The sequence below is a fragment of the Musca domestica genome, unplaced genomic scaffold (genome assembly GCF_030504385.1).
Source record: "Musca domestica strain aabys unplaced genomic scaffold, Musca_domestica.polishedcontigs.V.1.1 45, whole genome shotgun sequence".
In the NCBI taxonomy this organism is placed as follows: domain Eukaryota; kingdom Metazoa; phylum Arthropoda; class Insecta; order Diptera; family Muscidae; genus Musca; species Musca domestica.
In genome coordinates this window covers 7,715,002-7,740,694 of record NW_026712335.1, presented here as the reverse complement: position 1 = coordinate 7,740,694, position 25,693 = coordinate 7,715,002, and the positions used below count along the sequence as shown (strand labels likewise).

At 35.5% G+C, this 25,693-nt stretch overlaps 2 protein-coding genes across 17 annotated transcripts in view; both read right to left on the bottom strand.

Moving 5' to 3' along the window:
• Nucleotides 1–2,118: 2,118 nt before the first annotated feature.
• Nucleotides 2,119–4,153, bottom strand: LOC101890829 (saccharopine dehydrogenase-like oxidoreductase). 4 transcript variants are annotated; one of them, XM_011293736.3, is made up of 2 exons: nt 4,039–4,153; nt 2,119–3,618 (listed from the first exon to the last, which is right to left on the bottom strand). In XM_011293736.3, the coding sequence occupies exon 2, from the start codon at nt 3,555–3,557 to the stop codon at nt 2,283–2,285; it is 1,275 nt and encodes a 424-aa protein (XP_011292038.2). In that variant the 5' UTR covers nt 3,558–3,618; nt 4,039–4,153; the 3' UTR covers nt 2,119–2,282. The 4 variants fall into 4 exon arrangements, with proteins under 4 accessions (XP_011292038.2, XP_005182406.2, XP_005182407.2 ...); XM_005182349.4 differs by having other exon boundaries at nt 3,873–4,073; XM_005182350.4 differs by having other exon boundaries at nt 3,877–4,073.
• Nucleotides 4,154–8,384: 4,231 nt separating this feature from the next.
• Nucleotides 8,385–25,693, bottom strand: part of LOC131800351 (JNK-interacting protein 3-like) — a 46,988-nt gene continuing 29,679 nt past the window's right edge. For 2 of the 13 annotated variants that reach the window (XM_005182335.4, XM_059127390.1), the window contains 10 exons: nt 24,105–24,209; nt 23,648–23,683; nt 23,051–23,068; nt 19,793–19,850; nt 19,546–19,724; nt 19,250–19,475; nt 17,499–19,181; nt 17,185–17,393; nt 15,268–15,462; nt 8,385–11,549 (listed from right to left, as the gene is read on the bottom strand). In XM_005182335.4, coding sequence (XP_005182392.1) covers nt 11,446–11,549; nt 15,268–15,462; nt 17,185–17,393; nt 17,499–19,181; nt 19,250–19,475; nt 19,546–19,724; nt 19,793–19,850; nt 23,051–23,068; nt 23,648–23,683; nt 24,105–24,209 — 2,813 coding nt within the window. In that variant the 3' untranslated portion in view covers nt 8,385–11,445. Of the gene's footprint in view, nt 11,550–15,056; nt 15,128–15,267; nt 15,463–17,184; nt 17,394–17,498; nt 19,182–19,249; nt 19,476–19,545; nt 19,725–19,792; nt 19,851–23,050; nt 23,069–23,647; nt 23,684–24,104; nt 24,210–25,693 lie in introns of those variants that run through there. The other 11 variants (XM_059127388.1, XM_059127391.1, XM_059127393.1 and 8 more) reach the window with 8 other exon arrangements.

The window sequence follows — 25,693 nt, the reverse complement described above, 5'->3', positions numbered from 1 at the left end:
CCTTCTTTGTAAGGCAGGTGTCCCGATCGGTTATTGTATTTGATATTAAGTCTGATCCTTACTTGGAAAAGCGCCATCGTTGAGGATGTTTTGAAAAATTATTGTCATTTACTCTATTTTAGTAAAACCAATCCTATTTTTTAAGTTCGTGTATACACATTTGATTAGATCCAGCTCTACAGCTCCCGAGTTAAAGTTCCGTTGGTGAATGGTATATTTCCAGGATTTGTGAGAGCAACCAAGGCCCGTTACTCGGGAAATGTGGACTTTCCCAAGAAAAACTGTATAACGTTGTAATCAGGACCTCAAATACCCCTTGGTTAAATTTGAAACATCAATCCGCGATTACGTCACTATATGACAGCTATATCTAAATCTGAACCGATTTGCATCTGAATCTGAACCGATTTGCATCAAAATCATTTTGAAAAAATCCAAGTTGAAAAATTTCATCTTAATTGGAATACGAATCAGAAAGTGATTCTATGAATGTCATTAAAAGTAAATATGCGTCTACCTCGGCTCCTTTTTCATTCCACAAGCAAATACTACAGATCTGAAGGCTCTAAATTAGCATAACATTAAATCCATTGCTGTTATTAGAATTGTATTAATCCATTGTTAGGCTTTTCTGAAGTTGAGGTTACCGAAATGTTATTGAAATGAACCAGTAGACGTGTTGGTTAGATACGGATCTGAGCCAGGTTGTTGTTGGGCTGTTTGTTAAAGATCCTCTAGAGTGAGTTGGTTAGATTTGGCAGGGCGATTAAAAAGATGTTGCGTATTGCGCGGGCTAATAGCTCCCGCTGGGCGGATGTTCAGCACATCTTCATCAATTTAGCCAAATATGAATTAAAATTCCCAGGCATCGTTATTTCCACTCAGACCTGCCTTGTCTACGGCAAATTCATCATATCATATCACACAATAATGAATTGCTTTAATTGAAATAATGTTTCTGCTTTTATGTCTTTAAATCGAAATTCACTTCTATCAAACCCCCTTTTTTTCAAGATGAACACCTTCGATCTGTTTGTTTTCTATTGGAGTAGTTATCATATAAGGAGACCAGGCATCCTTTGTAATCATCTTCTGCAAAAACCCACACACAAATATCTTTCAAATGTCCATACTTTCTAAAATAATTAGGTCAAAAAACACAATTGTCATAGTAAAGTTTGTGTCGTTAGGTTTTCTGATAAACATCCATGAAGAGGCTGGAAAAAGGCCAACGAAACGTTGAGTAAAAGCATGCACGGTGCATACACTTTAAACATAACATAAGTATTTAAATACCGTCTAAGAAACATTGCTTTTCTGCTACAGATGGAATACCTTTTACATGTTTATTTTAGACGAAAGCCGTTTCTGGCGATTTCTTCTTTAGAAAAAATATTCTATTGATACAGGTATTATATAATAAATCACCTCCAAGAAGGGTATACTATTTATATAAGACCAGTAAAGAGTAATCTATTTATAGACGGATTTTTTCGTTTATTTCTGATAACATCAGATTATTTAGTACAATCGTCTTAGAGCAACTTCATTTCCTATATGAAATTGTGTTTATAATTGATTTTTTTCTTCGTCTACTTATAGCCGTATGACGTAGGCATATCTATCACCAATCAGTCTATTGTCTGAGAACATCATATTGCAGATTATGCCACTTAAGGTTATCGTTAGTCAAAAAATAAACATAAAAAGAAATTCAAGGTTTATTGTCCACATGAACATGTGTATAATCGATCCAGTCAATATATGTTAGATGTTATGTTGTCATTAGTATATTTTTAATTATTTTCACCTATATAATAAAAAAATTTACGACATTTTTTTATAATTTCCCATATAATTTGCTTCTCATGTTGGCGGTTTCTACCAAAGTGATTAACCTTCCAAAATTAATCTAAGTGATGTTGAAGCCTATTAAAGTAATTTAGACTTCATTTATTATCGTTATTTAATAATGGTGTTTTTTGGAGTTTTCAAATTTGTGTGTTTAAGGCAAAGTCTTGCAAGAAAAAATATTTTTTTTATTATTTTCATGTTAAATATTGTTTATATTTGATAATATATTTTCATTCACATTTCTTCTTACAAATTAGATAATGATTTGTTTTTTTTGTTATAATTTATAAGACACTATTTGCTAAAGTTATCACCCCGTAACCAAAATATATATTTTAATGCATTTCCGGGCCCAAATACTATTATTCTTCGGGTCCTATGGGAATTTCATTCAAATGCTTTTCTTTACAAATTATTAGTTTTTCACTTCACTTGTTGGCCAAAATTTCAAATTTCATGCCGTGTTCGTGCTTTTCCAATTCACTGATCAAACTTGTTTTGGCAAAAGCAGCACCTGGTGGCAAAACTCCACCTTTACCAGGCATTTTGTCGCTCTCCTTCAGGATGGTCTTTGCTGTAGACAATAGAGCAACACAGGTGGCACCATAGCCTGGATTTGGACCAGAAACCCTAACCATCAAAGATTTAGATGGTGAGCCAGTGGGTGGAGTGTTGTTGTCGGTTTTGGGCCAGCCCAAGGCTTTCATTGTCATTGAAAAGTAGGTTCTTTCCATGGCAGCTTCAGAGGGACCTTCGTGGGAGATAAAACCAAACGAAAATAGTCCAGGATATTTCAATAGTAAACGACGGCCAAACGAGAACTTTGCCAATAAACCAAAGACTACAGCAACCAGGGCAACTAAACATGCGGTAACATACGAACCAAATGCAACATAGGCATGCATTTGAATTGGTCTCTTCTTCTCCTGTTCGTATATGAAACGTTGGGAACGCATCACAACCGAACGATCAGCGCCCGGAAAAGGAAGGCAAACACCGTCTACAATTTCAGAACGGAAAATCAATGGACGGTGTTTGAGTACCGGTTCAAAACGAGGCATTTTCTCGGCATACAATTGTTGGCGTATGCCACGCAACTCATTTGCATGTGCCAAACCGTAGACAGCACTTTCCCAAGTTCCAAAATGAATACCACCCCTGCCACCGGCCGAACCACCTTTTGTGTAGCTCTGTAAATACGTCTCAACAGAATTGACAACGCCGTCGAAGTTCTTTTCAATGAATATGATTCCCATATCGGCAGGTATTGAGTCGAAACCACAAGCTGATACAACATAAATACTACGTTCCTGGGCTTGTTTGTGATATTTCAATTGCATGGTCTCCATGTATTGTGGTTCGCCGCTTACATCCACATGATGAGTACCGGCCTCCAGGCATGCCCGAACCACTGGCTCGCCATAAAAACGATATGGGCCACAGCAATTTATCAAAACACGACAACGTTTTGCCATCTCCACCAATGAACTTTGATCTTCGATATCGGCGATTACGATGGGTATGTTCTTGAGATTTTTGTTTGCCTTAGTGCCCATATCTTCGAGGACGGCTTCCAGTTTCTTGCGATTACGTCCAGCAATGCCCCATTTCAAATCAGCCAATACGGAAACTGCTTCAAATACTGTGTATTTACCGGTAAATCCCGAAGCACCAAATATGATTACATCCAAACGTTCCGCCATACTGTGTACTCTGCTCTTCTACACTTTCTTCTCTGCCAGTAACACCTCTACAAGACTTTTTCTACAAGTACAAAACAAGAAATGTCAATGAAACATCGTTCCCACATTCTTATCTCAAAATAACAGAAGAAACACGAAAGACGCAATCTATCACACTTTGACGTTCACGAAAAAAAGATTGGTGGATTCGGTTGTCGGAAATGACCTTTGTCTCAAACCCCCCAAAATCGATGTGTGATGACTTAATAAAAGAACGACATTTCAATTATAAAGTAAAAAAAATCTCAATTTCAAAATTTCGTAAAGGTTACACACCCACTTGTTAAAACTTGTTTATTTTACGCGGAATTTTAAAAACTCGAACTCGCTTGCAAGGCAACGCCCAGTGTCAATAATGAATGGATTTATTGTTTGCTTTAGAAATTTGCCAAATAAGAATTGCAAATAGAATGCAAATAAGACCGGCAACAATAATACGGACCGTAAATATGAGTGACTGCACACAGACTTGTCATTTTCATTGCATACTTTGTATCGGATAATCGGAGAGAAATTCTGTTATCGACTTATAATATATTCGTACGTCATACTCCAAGCGAGAGCTTTGCCTAAATGACTACTTGTCGGCAGCTTTACGATGTGTAAAAACATGTGTTATTTTTGAAAATTGAAATCCAAATCAGTATACCTACCCCAGTCAGCATTTTTGACTGTTAATTGATAAGGAGATGGTATGGTTTTAATGAATGTTTGTGGAATTTAATCATTTTCTAAATTTATTAATTTGCAAATATTCTTCATTGATTCTTAAATACCTTTAAATTTAATTGAACAAAAATAGTTTTGTATTTTATATTAATTTCAAAAGAGACCAAACGACAATATTGTCATTATATACCCTCCATATGCATAGAGGATATATTAAGATCGTCATTCTGTTTGTAACTCATCGAATCAGCGTACAATTCTAAGACGATTTAGGCCTGTCCATCCATCAGACGGACTGTTGTAATCACGCTAGAGTCAAAACGAAATAAGATAGGAAGCTGAAATGTATCAGTCATTTGTGTGCAGACACGTCGAGTTCGAAGATGGGCTATATCGGTCCACGATATTGTATGGTATGGTAACGGTACCCCCAGATATTCGGTATTTTGATGATTTAAGGCACATTTTTCAATGGAATTGTCTGAAATTCTACGCAAGGAGTTCCTTGTGGGTACTTCCCGCCTGTAAGAGAATTGTCTATATATGTCCACGATATCTTAAACGGTACCTCCCGTACTTTTCAATCGAATTGTCACAAAATACACACAAGGAGTTCCTTCTGCGTACTTTACTTCCTGGAAGAGAATTGTATATATAGGTCCACGATATCGTAAGTCCACCATATAACGGTACATCCCGATATTTGATATTTTGATAATTGTAATTAAATTTTTCAATGGAATTGTCTTAAAATCCTCACAAGCGGTTCCTTCTGAGAAGTTGCTCCCCGGAAGAGAATTATCTATATAGGCCCACGAAATCGTATACCCCCCATATAAAAGTACCTCCCGATATTCGGTATTTTAATGATTTTAGCCACATTTTCAAATGGAATTGTCTCAAAATCCACACATGGAGTTCGTTCTGTGTACCTTACTCCCTAGAAGATGATCCGGTTGCACGATTAAAAAGCTGGAATATGAGCGCATTTTCTGATCATAAAAGACTCAGTTGTCGGGAGAAAAACGTGACCTCAAATCACATATGAGTCTTCCTCTAGATTAGTTAAGAGTCTTTTTCGACCATTTTCTAATCGTTCTACGAGTCTTTTTCGAATCGTTTTCTAATCATTTATTGCGCTAAAACGCTTAATTTGTGAATCTTTTTCGAGTCTTTTTTAAGTCATTTTTTGATCATTTATGAGTCTTAAGTGAGTAATTTATTAATCGTTTAAGTGTCACATATCACTCATATGTATAGTCATTTAGGAGTCTTTTATGAGTCCCCTTTGTCTTAAATTCGAGTCATTTATGAGTCTTATATGAGTGTTTACGATTTTACGAATCACGCACGTGATTTTTTTAATATTCGGATGTACCGTAAAAAAAGAATTTAATTATATATGTTCATATAAAAATTTATTTAAAATAAAAATAATTCAACTTTTATGACTATAATTTGTACTGTAATATCAATAAATGCGATTGTAAATATGAAAAATATAGTAAAAAATAATATATATATAATAATGAAATAAAAAAATGAGAAATCAAATAATAAAAAATCAGGAACTGCAATCGGGCCGTTTTCTATTTGTAACGCGGTCTCTAGTGTGAACAAAATGTTTTTGTAGGATTGTTTTCATATCCTTGTCGTTGCTGGAGTATTTGAGATGACACATATCTGAAATAAAATATGTACAAGTCTGTCCATTTTACTAATTCTTTATATACGTGTTAAAAAGACAAAGTTACTTTTGATTGCTGTAACTTTATTTACTTTTCTGCACTCAGATTTACCCTGTCCCCTTCCAGCTGTATTGGCAGGCTAATTTATCTGAAAAAACCTTTTTTTATAGTTTATAAAGTAGTGAATTAATCAATCAAATACCCAATTTTCTATACTTACAAATCAAGTTCTGTCTCATTTTGCTTCACCAATTCACGTTTCTGGACATTTCTTCATTTTTCTCATATTCAGTTTTATTTCTTTTTTGTAAAATTAAATTTTCTACCTCTTTTTGGCCATCGTTTTTATTTTAGCCTTTTCTATTTTTGTAATTTAACTTGCTGACATTTTCTTTATAAAAATTAATAAATAAACAAAGAGATAGACGTACACTTTTTCAATTCTCGGCGAAACACTCGCTTGAGGTGATCGACACTTTGGTATTTTTTAGTGCCAACCTAGCTTTCCAAAATACTTCAGGCACAATAGTCCAACGGATTGGTATCCGGAGATTTTGGTAGCCATTGTGTTCTGGAAATGAAGCGAGGAACCTCATTTTGTAACCATACTTGGGTGCTGTGTGCGATGGTGCTGATTGCTGTTGTCCAAGGTCTGCGGCCAAAATGTTTGCGTCCCCAGGCTTTAATACATCCTCCAGAATATTTTCGGGATAATATTCGGCCTTTATTCTGATGCCACGGTCGATTAATACGAGCGACCATCGGCTGTCATGGCAGCCCATACCATCACCATGGCCGTCGCTTGAGTTCTGGTAGCCAACCGATGGTGCACATTTTCAGCTGACCTCTTTAGCAAGTCAACACGATCATTTTGTTTGTTTACAAACTGCTGGACAACGAATGTTTTCTCATCGGAGAAAACCAAGTTCAGCAGTTCACCACATTCGGCCAAGCAAAGCTACTCTTTAGCTCTTTTGAGTCTATTTTCTTTCCGCTGCAGTGTAAGTTTTTGTACTTGAATTTCAATGGCTTTACCCCGAGCTCATTTTTCAATATTTGCCGAATGGAATATTGCGATATGTTCAGCTCACGAGCCATTTTTCGACCACTGCGACGCGGGTTTCGATCAAATCGCTTCTTTACTTTTCGAACCATTTCTGCTGATGTTGCTGTTTTCTTCCGTCCACTTTCTTAACGTAAAGAAATTGACGCTTGAATTCCATCACGAGTAACTTTTTTTCTGGAAAATTCTCATCAAAACGCTTTTGTACGCTTGTAAACAATATAATGAGCTGTCACTGGAATAATTTTAACAGCTGTCGGAAGAGTGGCTTAGGAGTGTCAGCAGTCTGAAGTTGGTTGCAGTTTTTTTCTCCTCACCCTGTATTACATTACCTTCTGATAATCGGTACTTTGAAGATGCGGCCAACATTTTCCTGCCTAAACAGCTGTAATTAGGTATTTCCGTTTTTTTTAGTTGGTCGGTTAAATCTTCACGAAATATATTCAATATAGAGTCTGTTAAATTTCAAACTTGGTTTTCATTAAATTGAGCATTTTGTAACACGGATGATTTTTCTCCCTCTTGGGTAATGTATTATGTCTCTTCAAACGACTTTGTACTTCGTAGATAATGACATTTTATAAGTAGTGACGTCTGTAATTGTCCCCTTTTCAGTATTCTGCCAACTCTACGATTAGTAATAAACTTTAGATTACGTCCTACCGCCAAAACCCCTTTGTACAAAGTTAAGTCAACCGCGGTTTTGAGTTTTTATTTTTCTCCAATTCTTCTACTTTAAACATGGCAACAGAGTTACTATTTGGTACAGTCCCATACTGAAGTACTTATTGATATTAGGTACTTCGAATGTTTAAGTCACAATTTCCAACCGCATTGGCTGTACTTTGCCGCTATTGTGTGTTAGTGTATGACAATTTTCCTATATCCGTCTACTTTTTTGGAATAGCTTTAAAAAGTGCAATTGATCGATTTCAAGAGTTGTAAGATCCAAAATTTAAGCGATATTAAAACATCTAATTTCAGAATAACTTCAGTTTTCACAAGAAATTCCATTAAGCCAAACATATCTTTATTTTTACTTGTTTTTATTTGCTTTTTTGCTTTTCACAACAAAACTTCCTATTGGTATTGGAGTCATTAGTATTCAAGTTTTGCGGTCTCTTTATTTATTACTTTTTCTAAATACTTACCGATTTAAATGAAATAACACAACTTGCAGATAGCAACTATTTTGGAAAAACTCAATAGTGAGGCAAATTATGTTTCTCTTTATTTTCGAAAGGATCATTTATATATTATTTTTGTTATATTGTTTTCTTTTCATTTTGTTTTACGACAATAAGTAACTATTTATATGTGTTGTTTACGTTTTTTTATCTCAATACTTATTACGGTTTTATTTAAAAATTTTGTGTAGTAATATTTACAAAACGAAAAAAATCCTATAAAAATATTGCATATATTTTCCAATACTTGGCCGAAAGGCATTACAGTGTGTGTTTGATAAAGTGGTGATTAAAAAATAACGAAAATGTAAGTTAAAAAAGATATTGGAATAAAAGTATACAAAGAAATTCTTTAAGTTAATTAAAGAAAAGTTTCCCAAAATTTGTTTTCCGTTTTCTTTTCGCGATCGTCTAATATACCGATATACTAAAACACATCGAGTTACTTTGAATTGTAAAAATTCATATCCTGAAAAGTGATAATCATTCAAACCTACATATGGTGAATAGAACTCTCCATAAAAGATACCATCTCTATATAAAGACGAAGTAAGGGTGGTCTTAGTAGTACTCATAATTATGGAGTTACCGATGGGCGCGAAATGACGAAACGCCCCTACCACACCTACCTGGCTTAGTCCGGAAGATTTATGTGAAAATCTCACACAAGTATCTGAAATTTACATTTGGATTATGAACCATAACCACATTAGCAGAACAAACACGTCGATAACTATGCTACTAATCCAAATTTATTTGTTTCGAAGTGCCTTTGGGCCCAATTAGGGTCGGGCTTTGGACGCATTCGAAATTTTCTTCAGAAGGGAAGTAATGGAAAAATATTCTATCACAAAGAAGTATAAAAACTATCCTTGCTTTCATTCCATAAAAATGTTTGTTCAACGTATACAGGGTGAGATGAAAAAACTGCAACCAACTTCGGACTGCTGTCATTTCTAAACCACTAGTCCGACAGCTGTTAGGATTATTCCAGTGACAGCTCATTACATTGTTTACAAGCGTACAAAAGCTTTTTGGTGAGAATTTTATAGAAAAAAAGTTATTCGCGATGGAATTGAAGCGTGATAGTGTGATTTCTTTATATTTGGCTGGAAAACCGCAAGTGGCTATCATTAAAGCACTCCAGCATTAAAATGTGAATTAATCTTTTGTGTCTCGTACCATCGCTCGTTACCGTGATACAGGTAGCGTAGCCCGTAGCGACTTGATCGAAACCCATGTCGCAGTGGCCGAAAAATGGCTCGTGGGCTGAACATATAGCAATATTTCCATTCGGTAAATATTGAAAAATGAGCTCGGGGTAAAGCAGTTGGAATTTCAAAATTTGCAAGAACTTATACCGCAACAGAAAGAAAATAGACTCAAAAGAGCTAAAGAGTAACTTTGCTTGACCGAAAGTGGTGAACTGCCGAATTTCGTTTTCTCCGATGAGAAAACATTCGTTGTCCAGCAGTTTGTAAACAAACAAAATGATCGTGTTTACTTGCCAAAGACGTCTGCTGAAAATGTGCCATAACAGCCGATGGTCGCTCTCCGCTCGTATTAATGGACCGTGTCATCAGAATAAATGCCGAATATTATAGCGAAAATATTCTGTAGGGTGTACTAACGCCTTGGGCACGCAAACATTTTGGCCGCAGATCTTGGACATTCCAACGGGACTCGCCCCACCCACGAATGGTTACAAAATTATGTTCCTCGCTTCATTTCCAGCGGACAATAGCCACCAAAATCTCCGGATACCAATCCGTTGGTCTATTGTGTCTGGAGTATTTTCGACAGCAAGGTTGACACCAAAAAATACCAAAGTGTCGATCACCTCAAGCAAGTGCTTCGTCGGAAATGGGCCAAAATACCGCAGAGCAACATTCGGGCAGGGTGTGACGGTTTCATTGGCCGTGTAAAGGCCATAATTCGTGCAATGGTGACCAATTCGAACAAATCTAAACTTATTCTAAAATTTGATGCTATTTCCGACATTTTTTGCTTTGATTCAATAAAAATTTTTAAAAAAATGTAAAAATTATGGCGTTTGACTTTGTTGCAGTGTTTTTTTATCTCGCCCTGTATTAACGATCTATTTATTAAAAGAATTGTTTGTTCTATAGTTTTTTCTTGGTGTTTTAATTTAAAAATAAAAACTTACAAACGAATTTAACAAATTATTTTAAAACAATAAAATGTAGTTTCTTTTTTTCTAAAATAATAATTTTCGAAAAACTAAAGTAAATGAGAAAATAATATACAGTTGCTTTAAAATTATATACATGTAAATTATAAAAACTAAAATATAATTTTAATAAAGTATTATAACCAATGTTAGAGGAAACAAATAAAAAAGAAAAACAAAACATTTTAGTGGTTATGTCTTATTAAGATATGAGAAGAGTAGAAAAAAGGAGATTGTGGATTTGATTTAAGAGTGTTGGTTTAGAGAGATTGAAAATATTAGTGTATATATTTCGTTTAGTTCTTTTTTTCTAACTGCATGTTTTAATTAATAATTTGTTTTTATTTTTGTTAATTTAAATTGTTATTTTTTATTACATAAATTATTTTAATATTTGTTGTTTCTTTTCTATGGTTTCTTCTTTAGGGGGTTACAATATCACTTGTCTACATAATATGTAATTAAATATATATAATAATGTATATATAAATATTTAATGTAATTTTGTCTCCATTATTTTTTGTTTTTTGCCTAATACATTCCAAAGTACATTGTATAATATGATGTATGTATAAAGCTTCAATTTTCATATTATAAAAGCGTAAAACATAATATTAACTTAAAAATGAAAAAAAAAAGAGTAACATACTTCATTGTTTTTCTCCTTAGAAAAATCATATCTTTAAAAGCTTTATCTTTCTTATCTAAAGTTCTGCTTTATCATGCGTTTGCTACATAAAATGTTCACTTTTGCGTTTTTTGGTGGTGGTGTTATGGTATGGTTCTATGATTTCCTTCTTTTTTTGTTGTCTTTTGTTTTTAATAAGTTGTTGAATACAAATTTAATTATGCTATATAATTAATTTTTGTTGTTTTCCATTTGTATACAAAATATATAAAAACTAAAAGATAAATTGATTTTTTTTTTTTGGTAAAACATATATTAGTGAGGACAAAAGGGGTTAGGGGTTAGGTTAAGGTGTTGAATTTTTATAAACAATCTTTGTTAATAAAACATTGGTGTTTAAAACAACAATTGCATGAACTTAACTTAACGTTGACTAACATGCCACACAATCAAATAGCTTTTGTCGCCGCGATTTTCGATTGTCTGATTCTGCTCCAAGTTAATGCTTTTCTCCATATCATTATCATCTGCAAAAAATTATGGAAAAACATATTAGTTAAAATAAAATGTTAAAAAATAGTAAAATAGTGCAACGAGAAGCTGTTAATATTGTTAAAATTGCAATTGCAATACTGTTTGCCATATGTGTATGGTGTTTTCCTGGTGCACGTTTTGTTTGCTATAGAATTATACACAACATATTGATGATGGTAGATTTTAGAAACATTCATGGAATATTTTTGCTGCAAAATAAAATACACATAAAGCCAATTTTGTGGTTACATAGATTATTGATGTAACCCCTCTACACCTATCTAATTTGTGTTTTTTTTACAATGGCCTATATCCCCATTCGTTTGAGTGTAAAAATCTTTGCAAATAAGACAAGAAATACCAGCAGATTTACCGAAGGTAATCCTTGTCTAACTATTATACGTTATTTTAAAATCTAGGCAATATTATAATCTCCACCAAAGTATATACGTTATATTTCGCCCCGAAAAATAATTGAAGATACAAAAACTTATTGTTGATCAGAGTTATTTGACCCAACCAACCAAGAATATATTCATGATCAACTTACAATTTTATCCTAATTAGCCATGTGCGTCCGTCTGTTGTTATCACGCTATCTTTCTAAAGAATTGAGTGCTGAAATTTGATACACTTGCGTTTTTTGGGTCTGAACTTAGATCAAGATGGGCTATATTGGCCAACATTTTCATATTTCTACTATACAGGGTGAGATGAAAAAACTGCAACCAAGTTCAGACTGCTGTCATTTTTAAGGCACTCGTCCCACAGCTGTTAAAATTATTCCAGTGACAGCTCATTATACTGTTTACCAGCGTACAAAAGCATTCTGGTGAGAATTTTCCAGAAAAAAAGTTATTCGTGATGGAATTCAAGCGTGGTAGTGTGATTTCTTTATATTTGGCTGGAAAACCACAAGTGACTATGGTTAGAACCATGGTACAATGAAGAGAAGGTAGGTCAACTTTGAAAAAATTGCAAGTATAGAGGCCTACCTGTTTGGCTTGTAATGTCAGAATTAGTATCAAAACAATAAAAAATCAAACAACTTGTTGCATTTATTTTGAATAAATAATTGAAAAACGCGATAACTGAATGAAAGGTCAAAACTTCTTTTCAAAATCATGTACTATATATCTCTAAAGGATTATTTCGCTACAAAAACTCTAGATTTTGTAGATGCATACGTTGAAATAAACATTTTGAAAACACCCGAATTTGAATATTTTCTGAACAATTTTTTTGTTATTGAAAAGAAAACACATACATAAACAAATAAAGATGACATATTAAGCCAAGAAAATAAAAAAATTGAAATCATATGGTAGTTCTGCCCTACCTTGAATTCATTGTACCATGGTTAGAACACTTTTTTTTGGAAAATGTTGGACTTTTTTTCGGGGAAAAGTTTATTGACATAAAATCAACCTATTTTTTTTTTTTTTTGGAAATACAGCGATATTCTAACGCTGTATTGCATGGAGTTTGAAAAATAGCATTTTGTTAGAGAAAAACGATTTAAAACGTTGACACTTTACAAGGGATGCACTAGAAGGAGTTTATTTATTTATTTTCTCAAATGACAAAAAGGGCTACCCTGCAAATAATTCTGCACTACATGATCCATTGCAGCAGCCATTGTCGTTTGCACATTAAGTTGTGTTTTTTGCAGGTAGAGTTATGACGTGGGGTTTGTTTTGAGATTACTTTGCTGTAATGCAAAGCATATATGGTCCAATCCAAGGACCTCGTATTGTTAAATCTGTTAGGGTTTTCAATGTATTTGGGTTATTTTGGGTCTAGCCCTTGTTATTGTGTTATGTTATTGTATTTAAAGTTTAGACGAAAACGGATACCCGCTTTGATATTAATAGTGTAAATTATTTTTTTTTTGAATATATTGACATTTTGTGGGAAGGTATATTGGCCGTTTTCGAACTCGATCTAAGTTCTTTAAAAATATTACGATGTACCAAGTTTGGAATAAATCAGATGCCACCTGCGAGAGTTATCGTGCGCATATCGTCAGACGGACCCCGCTAGATCGAATGCAAATGAGGTTAAACGGATTAGGTCTCTTTAGACCTAGGGTCTGAGACCCTTATATCGATGAGGCAGTTGTGAGGGATTATATTGTACTAGTTGGTCTCTAACGAGAAACCACTTTCACAATACAAACATGCTCGTGTCAGACGTACAAACTATTCGCATAGAGTAATGAACGCCAATACAGCATAAATTCAATATTTCAACGGCTTGTTAATATTTCAAAATTTTATTTTTACTCATACACTTAAAACGACATCTGCAAAGTCGATTTTTTCGATGATAAGCGATGAGAGCATTCTGTCGTCTGTACATTTATTAGGTCCACAAATTGAACACTCTTCATTAGAAGAGTATCCGAATAGAACAACAATTATAATTTTACTGATGTCTTATAAAACTATTACAACCTGTCGAACGTCTTAAAAGGCTGGCAGTGCATTGAGTAGTTTATCCGAAACCAAAATATATAAACTCAATATCGAAATAAGCAAGTGTTTACATATACACAATATATGTAGTTACAGGATATATTTTTGCGGAATAATTAAATAAAATAAAATATATATTCTTTTTAAAATCTGCGCATATTTGGTAGTTGGATTTTGTTATAAAATCTATAATTAATCATTTTATTTACAATTGACACGGAATTGTATTAGAGGAACTACAAACGTTTTGTGGAAAATGCTAAACGAACGACATAATATTACACAGCTTTCTTTTTTATATTTGCGTAAGATTTTGTTTAAAAAATCAGGTAGTGGGTAGTAACTCATTCAAATAAGTTCGTTTAGCATTTTACGAAAAAATCTTAAAAGAAGTATATATATATTGAATAAAATACCAAAACCGAAATATGTGTGTGTCCTCCCAAAAGTATTTAATCAATTTAACAATTGTGTAGAATAAAAAGAATAAAACAAAAGTGCATAAAAGTAAAAAATGCAAATAATGCCGAAAAGCCAATGTTTTGTGACCCACGTATTGTTTAGGTGTGCAAAATTGAGCAACAAAACACCAATTCGTTTGAATTTTGGAAAAAAAATTAAAAATTATATAAACCTTTCTTAGCCGGGATTTAGCAAATTTCAAAAATCAGGTCACATTATACTCCACTTTTTGATTTGTATTTCATTTTTGCAATCATTTGGTAGATACAACAAATAATTTTTAAAGACGACAACAACTTATATAGACGCTAATATGGCGCATACGTGAAACACAAGATTTTCATCATCAGTCGAATATAGTTTAAGAACAACAATTTTCAAAGTTGTAAGCCAACTATAAATTAAACGTTCTAAACAAATAACAAAAACAAAGAGAAAATAAAACGTTAGTTTTGCGGCATTTTGTTTTTGAAACGAATGTTATAACAAATTATTTTTTTTTTCAACAACAATAAAAAAAACATAAAATTAAAACAAAAAAATTAAAAAAAGGAGAATTTCTTACGAATCAACTTTCCAAACTATCAAATGCGCAGCATTATCACTAGCATCAGTTACAGATCTTTCTTGTCCTGTGATATGAACAATAAAAAAATGTAAATTATATAAACAAAATAGTCGAGAAACCAGACCAAAAACTAAACTAATTTCTATAGGCCACTACATACAAGATTACAATTCGTAATAAGAACGGGATGGAATGGGTACTTACTTATGCGAAAATCAATGTAACCTTCACCGCCACACATTACCAACATATCGGGCCGTTTGTTAGTAAATTGTAATTGAGCGCTGTTGTTTTGTCGCAACGGTACCGAAACAAAGAACTTAACTGCATCCCTATGTCCGTGGAAGGACAATTGAGCATTTGCCATACAGCATGTTGGCAATTGAGTACTGGGATCACCTGAAATTGAAAAAGGAAAGAGTTTAATAAGAATGATTAATTAGGGAATTTAAAAAAAATATTGCAGCCTAATAAAGGAAACCTAAAAATCAATATGATTAAATCCTCGCATTCGATATCGAAGAAATTTTGATAAAAATAACTATTTTAATAGACACCACGATGGTGTAACTCCGAAATTCGATATTTAGTTGTTTCTGTCCGAAATTTTAAATTTTATAAGGCTAAAATTGACACATTTAGATTTACTTCGATTGAAGTTTTGAAGGTTAGAGACTATTCTAACGCTTAACTCGCTAATACCTTTGAAGAATTGAATATTACTGTCATATTTTCATCACAAAGGGGCGAGTCGCTCCAGAAAACCCAGAGCTCACGTGAGGTCTAGTGTCGAGGAGGGCAATACATCGATCAATCATATTCCAGCGGCACTTGTGAGAAAACCCCTTACAAAATCCTACTATCCCCGAAGACCTTGTGCCTTGGAGGCTCGATAAAGTTCTGCAAGAAGTTTATCCGACAATATTATCTTCAGATTAAGGAGGGGGAGGGAATCCCGTACAAAATGACCTTTAGGCATTTCGAAAAGTATCTACCTAAACTACCTAAGAGTTCTCTTGATCCCGATTCCTTTCCACTCTCTTCTACAGACCTTGGAAGGAAGACTAGTCCATCTGTGACCCAACCTTCCGTCAAGGGTTCCGTGTCAGTCAGCAGTTATATTGGTATGACTGCTTCTACTGTAACACAAACTACGACATTAAGTGCCGACTCCACAGATACTAAAGTTGCAGCCAAAAAAACACAGAAGGCACAAGGCAAAGGAAATGGACTTGGTGGTTACTCTTCAACACACACAACAATGAAGAGATTGCGGTCCACACAAGAACCATATCCGGACCCTAAAAAATCTTCGTTAGGTCAAGGCTAGGACTTCTTTGCCACCACTTCTTTGCCGACTTCCATTTCGGCTTCTATCTATTTTGTGACCAGGTCGGCTTCTGCAAGCCCCAAGTCTAGAACGAGCCACAATGAAACCACAAAATTCTAATCTTCAAGCCAAACCGGTGAAAGATGAAGTTATGCCAGATCATCTAGCCAAATCACCTTCGTTTAGCGGTTATCGACAAAGATGAATCGGAAGGAAAAAATCAGCTATAGCTGGTGGCTTCTAATTGAAGAACGTCTGAGGGAGATACACTTCTTGTGAATGAAATGGGAGGTCTAAAGACTTTCTTGCAAACAAAGTAGCTAGCCTTAGCGACTTTTGGAAGGAAGTGAGCTGTCGGCTGTGTCACTGAAGGATATCTTCTTTAGAAAAATATTGTGGGTGAGGGAGCCACAATCTTTTGCGTAGAAAAATTAAGATCATCTGTTTTGAAAGTGAAACGTTGGCTTTCGCGACCTATTAAAAAGAATTGAAATGTCGGTTGTGTCACTGAAGCATAGCCTTGTCACAAATGTGTCCAAGTTATCGTAATATATTCGGTTATAAAGCAGCGAATGAATTCGCAAGACACGTGGTCAAGATCGAACCGCCATCCTTTATTTATTTTTTTTACATATCCTTTACTATTACTTAATTTTGAAGTATATAATGGAAACCTTTTCGGCTTGTTTGTGCATAAATCGATTTGCCACTGCTATTCTGCATATCGAATGGAATTAGCTTTGATAACATGCCTCAATGTTACCATTGCAAACTTAAAAAAAAAAACTTACCTTGACCCTCCGTTAGTGGTACGGAAATGATAACGCCATTACTTGTGCCTATCCAGAGGCGGTTACATGACACCATCAATGCCGTTATTCGTACAAACGAAAAGCCCAATTTGCCAGTACCCAGCATCTTAGAAACATACGGTTCAATATCGACATCTTGTTTGTGTTCAAATGTATAGGTGTTGTACAAACGTAATGTGGAATCCAGTCTGTTGGAAAGAAAGTAAAAACAAAAAAAAAAAAAATAATTAACATTTCTCCTCAACATTTCTATTCCAAAACAAATATTCCGAGTTTAATTCGCTTCTTGTTACCTTATTGAAACCCACACACCAGCACCTGTTGCCGCCATCTGTCGTACTTGGCTCTCTTTGCGCGGATGGGCATCCAGCGAATGGATGACATTCAATGATATCGGATCGATAATAAATATCTTATTGCGATGAGCGGCCCATATGCGTTCGCCGGCCACACAGAGGCAACGTATCGAATGATTACGGTCACCTAGCGTAACTAGGTGATAACTATTCAGATCCCATTGGCCGTCTGTTTGGCGACGGAACACGGCTAATTGTGCATTTGCAAGGGCCACCACGACCCGTGACTCAACATGAACTATCGCTAGGACGGCATCCGGCAAGTGAACTTTATGCAAGCATTCATGCCAACGGCCAACAGAACTGTGCACATACAACCAACCATCTTGAGCACCCATCCACATGGTAGGACCCACCGAGCTCATGGCATCCTCTTGGCGATCCTTTGTTCCCAATATGGGATTGTTTGGTTTTGAGAAGGGTAGTTGTTGACTCAGTGAATTATTGTTGTTGCTGGTGGTGGTCAACGTTGTGACCATGCTGCTGCTGCCGTTGTTTGATGTAGCATTCGTGCTGGCATTGTTTGCATCATTTCGAAGACGTTGTGGAGCACCGGGTATGGGTTGACGTATTTTGATTTCATTAACATTGCCCAAGGGTTCAATGGGCACTGCTGAGCCATTCTGTTCGTTTGATTTTTCTGTAGCTTCCTTGGCCTTTTCTTCGACTGGAGTTTCGGCATTCACCTCCAGCGAAGGTTCAGCCGTATCTTTGGTATTGCTATTTTTATCCGACTTCGGTTTAACACGTACAAATTCAACTTTTCCAAGGCCTTCAGAGCCTTCGCCCGGCCTTTCCAGCATTTCGCCGGCCTTTATGACTTCTGAATTTTCCAATAAGGCATAATCCTTTTCCATGGCACCGGGTACAGAGGCAATGCACAACAAATGGGAGGCACAGACCGGGAACACATCTAACACCGTGGCCGATTGATTGGCATCGACCACAGTGACAGTACTGGCTGCATGTGTGCTCGTGCATATCCAGACATAAGGAGTCAATTGTGTCTCGGGCTCCAGATGTTCAAGGCTAGCTCGAGTAATTTGTCGATCTAATGCCTCGGCCGAATGTTCAGCTGAGGGACTGGTTATTTCGGCAATTTTTGCCGTAGAGCGAGGAGCAAACGGAGAATTACTTGGTATAATGCACTGGCCATTTTTGAAGAAGCCACCATTAAGATTAACACCAGCTGCACAAAAGACTTTCATGTGAGGCGAGGCCTCGGCCAAGGGATTACAATAGACTGGCACTGGTACACCACCAGAATGTCTGGTTTGGGGTTCTTTTTCTGTTTTGTTTACAGGCAAACTCCAGCCATAGGCATGCAGGCGACCGTCTTCCTTTTGGACGTGAGCCCGTAGTTGACGGTACTGTTCATGGCGCCTGGCCCGAGCTCTTTCCGAGGTACCTTCTTCGGTGTAATCTTTGTTGGGCAAGGCATTGGCTAGGCCAGCACTTGCCGGATGTGGCATGGGACCACCATCACGACCACCGGTTATGGCAAGGCGACTGTCGCTATTTCTACTGGGGGATCCGTGGGAGTGGGATGGGCTTGAGTAACGAAAAATAGGTCCACCCCCTTGGCCATCGCTGACACGCTCCGGTGGGCGATTGGAGGGGCTAAAGAAGGGATTATTAAATATCGATTAGATTAAATTTACAAATTAAGAAGTCATTGAAGGACTTACGTGAAAAGATTACTAAAATACTTCCAAATGCTTTGTTTAGATTTTTTATCAAGGTTGTCTACGGTACGCGATGCCCTTAGAATTTCCGTTAGACGCACAGCCTCTTGTAACTCCATTAAACGTTCCTTGTACTGATTACGTTCCATGAGCACCATGGCCATTTCGACGCGTGTAAAACGTTTGCGTTGGGCCAGCGGTACATCATTTTCATCCTGATCATTGTCTGCTGAAGTGAGAAGAGGAAGCGGAATGGAATTTACAATTGTTTGATAATTTTGATGTGTAGCTCAACTTACTTTGTTGCTTAACCTGTTCTTTGGTCTTTTTCAATTCTTCCTCCAGCTCTTGAACTTTGGTACGTAATTTATTCCTTGATTGCTGCATGGCATTCAGCTCCTCGCGCAATATTTCAATTTCACCGGTGAGTTCATCGACTCTGGCTATCAAATCATCTTTGACAATGTTAAGAGCATTCCTAAGGGGAAATTAAAAGGGAATTGGATTTAATAAACTTAAATGTGCAGATATATATGATGTGCATACTTAGTAGCCAACAGCTCATTGTTTTCCATGATGAGATTCTCCACCTCTTTGCCCATCCCTAAAAGAATAGAAATGAAATCCATTTTAATTGATTTTTAGTAATAATTTATTGTCATTGCAAACTACTACGGCACGAAAAAATTATTTACATTTAACGACAATGAAATCAATTATTACTTCAAATTATTCGAACGAGTACTAAAAATGTATTTTTATAATGGGGATTATACATAGGTTACAACCCTTAACCAAAGAGTGAAAAATTAATACAAAAGGAACCAAAATTATAAAGTTTTAATGGAAATATTAAGTAAAAAAATATATGAATCAAATGACGAATCTTCGAGATTCTTTAATTTGAATGCCCCCCTCGTTAATATTGTGAACTGGTATCATTTTATGTTGCCTAATAGCTCTGTAAACTCAAAACGTTTTTGTGTCTGTACTTTTAAAACTTTTTTTCAAGACCCAATTGGGAAACCCTTGGCTTGGAGAAACAACAGAAGATTTTAGAATAGAGGAAGAGTAATTAATGGAGAATTTCGGAGGACTAATTTATGTTCTTGCCAACATACGTTTATAACTATTTTAGATAGAGCTTCGAAATGTTTCACGGTCATTAATACTATACCGAGGATTTTTGGATATGGCCTCCACGGCATCTCTTGATTTTATGTATTTTAGAAGATTTTGAAACAATTTCCAAAAAAAATTTAAAGTTCTATGTGGGGAGATTAACTCCTTGCAAAGAAATGTAATGATTTTGGCACCAATTTCCAGACAAATGAACCGTTATTTCGAGATCTTAATGAGTTTATAAACTATTCTTAATTAAAATAGGTGTAGTTCCCACATAACAAAAGTTCAAAATTTGAAGTATTCTGAGGATAGTCGAGTTCTCATATGGCGTAGGATGAATGATCAATCAACCCGCCCGAACTTGATGACGTTTTTACTGGTTGTGTTCTTTTTAGAAAATTCTAAATTAAAATGCTGCACATTTTTATGAATAAAAATTATCTTGATGTAGCAGATTATGTACCAAGTACTAACATTTCCCATTTTCCAAATGTGTGTATTGTTATAACCTCCACCATAGTATGGAGGGTATATTAAGTTTGTTATTCCGTTTGTAAAACCTCGAAATATACATTTTAGACCCCACAAAGTATATGTATTCTTGAGCAGCATAAAATTCTATGTCGATTTAGCGATGTCCATCCGTCTGTGGAAATCACTCTAGCTTCCGAACGAAATGAAGTAGATTGATAAAATTTTACTCAAATGTATATTATGTCTGCAGGACTTTTGGTATTGAAAATGGGCCATGTAGGTCCACGTTTTGGTATAGTCCCCATATAACGCTACCTCCCGATATTCGGTATTTTGATGATTTTAGGTATTTTTAAGATTTTAATAGAATTTTATTGTTTTTGAGAATTGCCAAATTCGTTCCAAATGGTGAAGAGTATTCAAAGTTCGGCCCGGCCGAACTTACAGCTTTTTTACTTGTCTATATATACATATATTAGAATTAAATGAAACTCGAAATGAAGTATTTTTCAAAAAAAAGTAATGAAATAAACTCTTAATGTAAAAAATTTGCATGACATTGGAAACAAAAATACCAACACCAAGAAATCAAATGTACATATTTCTACATATTTTTACATGTACTTTATATTAATTCAATTGTAATTCGAAAATTCTCTGTAACATTTTCTTCCATTTCCTCATCTGACCTAAGGTTGATTCAAATATTAACTATAAATTGGGAATGATCAGGCACACGTGGGGAAATTTCACATAGTGCATCAGCTGTTAGCTGCTGACCGCCAATCGCGTATAACATACACTCAAGCCATCCTTAATCACCAACCAAGAAGGAGATGATTTTCCATCAAAAAAAATTCATGAGTGATGAGACCTATTTCCATATTACCGGGTATGTAAGTAAGCAAAATTTACGCCTCTGGGGCACTGAAAATCCCCGTGTAACCCACGAAGAGCCGTTATACCCGTTCATAGTCACTGTATAGTCGGACCCCTTTTCTCAGAAGACGTCGCGAACCAAACGGTTACTGTGAAAGCAATGTGATTGCAAAACATGTGGTTGCAACGGCACACACTGCACGTGCCACAATCGATATGCTGAAGGATGCATTTCTCGGGCGCCTTATCTTCCGTTTTTGCGATTTGCATCACCTGATTTGACCGCTTCACACTTTCTTTTGTGAGCTTTGTAAGGTCGCGGGTTTATATCAACAAGCCTTCAGCTCTTAAAGACAATATCCGTCAAGAATGTGAGGACCTATCGCCGGAAGTTTTGGACAAAGTGATGGCAAATGCCATAAATAGGGCTCAAATGACAATAAACTGTGGCGGCGGTCATCTACATGACATTATATTCTCGACTTAATGTAAAAAAATTAAGAGACCAAAAAAAAATAATCCACAAGAAAAATCAAAGTTTTTCTTTATTTTAATTGCTGCCAAAATCACATGGGATGTTTACTTTTGCGCCACATCAAGGCCTTCTATAGACAACAGAAGACCTTAATGTCTTCTAAGGGTAATATATAACCTCAAGCATTTCTTCTAAACAGACCTAGGATCTAAAACCGTTATTGCGATGAGACACGTTTTGCCCGTATCATATATGGCTGATAAATATCGTATGACCATGAGGAAGTCGGTGGCTCATAAATATAATTCACATTTAAAACTAAGCCTTCAAAGCGCATTTCGCATACCTATTACTTGAAAGTTATTTTTTGTTTTAAATGAAATGTAAAATTACCTCAATTTCTTCTAAAGACAGATCTAAGGGTCTTCTATAGACAGTAGAAGTCCTCAAGGTCTTCTATAGATAATATAAGGCCTCAATATTTTCTATAAACAACAGAAATCCCCTGTGTCTTCTATAGACAACAGAACACCTCAAGGACATTTATAGGCAATAAAAGACCTCAAGGACCTCTACAGAAAATGGAAGACAGCAGACATAGATGTTATTTGAAACACTTACTATTTTTAACATTCTAATAAGCAACAAAACAATTAGCTTCCAAATCCAAATTATTAATATGAACTCTACACATGGAAAAATTTTCGAATTTCAAATGAAAATAATTTAAAATACATTTAAAAATAAAATTAAAAATAAATTCTAATCAAACTACAACAAACCACACATTAAACTACAGCTACTTTATAAGAGAGTGATACGAAAAAAAGGTATTGGAAAACGCAACTTACCAAAATAGTTGTCATTAGCTTTTGTAATAGCAAATTTTGTGTTTATCGATTGGCATGTAAAATAACAACAATATTACAAACACACGATGAAAATCCGGAGGACAATGGCAAAATACACATGGGATTTGTGTTTGGTATGTTTTTGGTTTGATTTTTGGAAAGCGTATTTTGTTTTTGAGTTTTATGATATCGGTTGTTTTGAAAACGAAAAAACAACGACAGCATTTTTTCGGGGTTTTTTTAAGAAAATATAAAACAACAAGATATGAGAAAAAAATTATGAGTATTTCTTGCTTTACAAATATTTGTTTTATTTGCTGTTGTAACGAAAGGAACTTATAAACACACAAAATAATGTACATAACAGTTAATAAATAGCAATAATAATACTTATTATTTGAGAACAATTGGTATTTTCTTTCTTTTTTTCTGGTTAGGAATTTAAAATTCATTGTCGAGTATTTTAAGTTGTCCGTCATATTGTTGTGTTGCGTTGCGTCGCGTCTTGGAGTCAAAAGTTGATATGTATTATGTGATGTTTTAAATATTTACACGTAATGTACATAAAGCCATAGAAATATGAGTTTTGATACCTACCTGAAGAAGCATATTCCCCAGGATGTACCCAGCTCCCTATTGGATGGGATTGCATAGATTTTTGTGTTTATTGTTGTTGCATTGCACATTCAAACAGGAAGTAGGCAGAGAGGCAATTAGATGATGCAGTATATGAATATTTAATTTTGTTTTTTGTATTCATTTTAATTGTTGATATTGTGCAGTGTTGAGTATTGTTGTATTGTGTAGCAATATTTGGTTTATTCACACAAATAATACATGGACAAAAAAAGAAATATACAAAAGAAAGAGAACAAAAAAGATTTTATGTATAAGAATAGAATTATTCTTTTTTAGAAAAAATTGTATAGAACCCTCCTCCCCCATTTTCTGATTTATACACACATAAAATATATATTTGTTTTAATACTGAGCTTGGGTTATAATTCAAATAAAACACAATACAAAACATACATATCTGCCTGTCGATACATACCTGTAACAATTTCGTTATCTTCGCTCTCTTCATTATCTTGAAAGGACAGCTCTTGGTACAAAGTATTGGCAGAGCGTTGTTCCTTTTTCGTAGTCGTACGACCAACTGTTCGTTTGTGTGGGTGTGTGTGTTTTTATTTTGGGTGAATATGCGTTGTTGAAACAATAAAACAAATGCAACAAAATAATGTTGGATTGAGTTTTTTTGGGAAGGATATTTATAATTTTGGTAACAGGACACATTTTACGAGGAGAGGAGGTAGCGAGAGAGCACGTTGCGACGGAATACAATGACAGGATTTTGGTTGGACGACAAACATCATTTCATTTGGAATTTTCATTTTGTTGGGTGGTGGTGATGTTGTTGTTAATTTGGTGAATTAGTTGGGTAGTTGTGTGTAAAATAAGAACAAAAAGTAGGAATAGTATACGGTTAACACAATATATATAGGTAAGTAGTTGTAGGTTAAATTGTTGTTTGTAATACGAAGGAAATTTTTTTGATAAGTTAGTGGATGGGGAATCAAAATGGAAGGAAGGTAAATGAACGCAAAATGCAATCAAATGACAAAAGAAATAAAAATGTTGTTTTTAATGAAAAATCGTTATTAGTAAGGAATGTCATTTATCAAAAAAAAGAAACTTGTAAAATGCATAGTTCTATATATAGATTTAAACCAAGCCAAGCTAAATTTTATAACCACATGTGACCCATGTTTCCACCTTCAAAGATAATGGCTGCAACCAGAGACATAACAGAAATTCATCATACCACGGCAACGGGTTCTAAGACACCGGATTCAATCATGCCACACTACCCTCCGGGCAAGTTTGAAACGTTGGATAATCAACTATATGTGTGGACGCCAGTCGTACGTGGAATTCCGGAACAAGAAGTCCAAAGCCTGTAAAGTGAAATAGGGAGTTCCCCAAGGATATCTGTTTAACCCCTACCTTTCCGGAATTCCCCGCCCTCCAGACGGCATTGAGATCGTAACGTATGCGGATGATTGTACGATCATGGCGTCGGGCCCAGTGGTCGATGACATTTGCGAAAGGCTGAACCCCTATCTCGCGGAACTTGCCGCATACTTCCACGCGAGGAATATGAAAATATCCGCCACGAAATCAACGGCCACACTCTTTACCACATGGTCTGCGGAGATGAGAACACAACTGAATGTTCAGGTCGAGGGGAATATAAGATTCTTGGGGTCACGTTCGACAGCATGTTCAAGTCGTCCGCGCAAGCTACAGCTATCTGCGACAAGATGAAAAGCAGGAACAAGGTCCTCAAGGCGCTAGCCGGCAGCTCTTGGGGTGCGAACAAAGAAAACTTGTTGATCTCTTATAACGCGATAGGTCGGTCTGTGCCCTTCCCTTACGTCAGTACCTCGGAGTGATAGAACGAAGCGAAGAGTACTACGTCGTATAACATCTCTTCCCGCTGAGGAGTCTTTCCCAGACATATATAACAATGGTAATGCTCAAGCAGCTGAATACACCGGGAAATGAAAGTCTCAATAAAGTCCTCAACCTGTCGTTAGCCATTCAGATAGCTACCGAAGTCTGGAAAATGGGAAGGATGTT

Coding starts and splice junctions, on each gene's coding strand:
- LOC101890829 (XM_011293736.3), bottom strand. CDS start 3,557: ATGGCGGAACGTTTGGATGTAATCATATTTGGTGCTTCGGGATTTACC.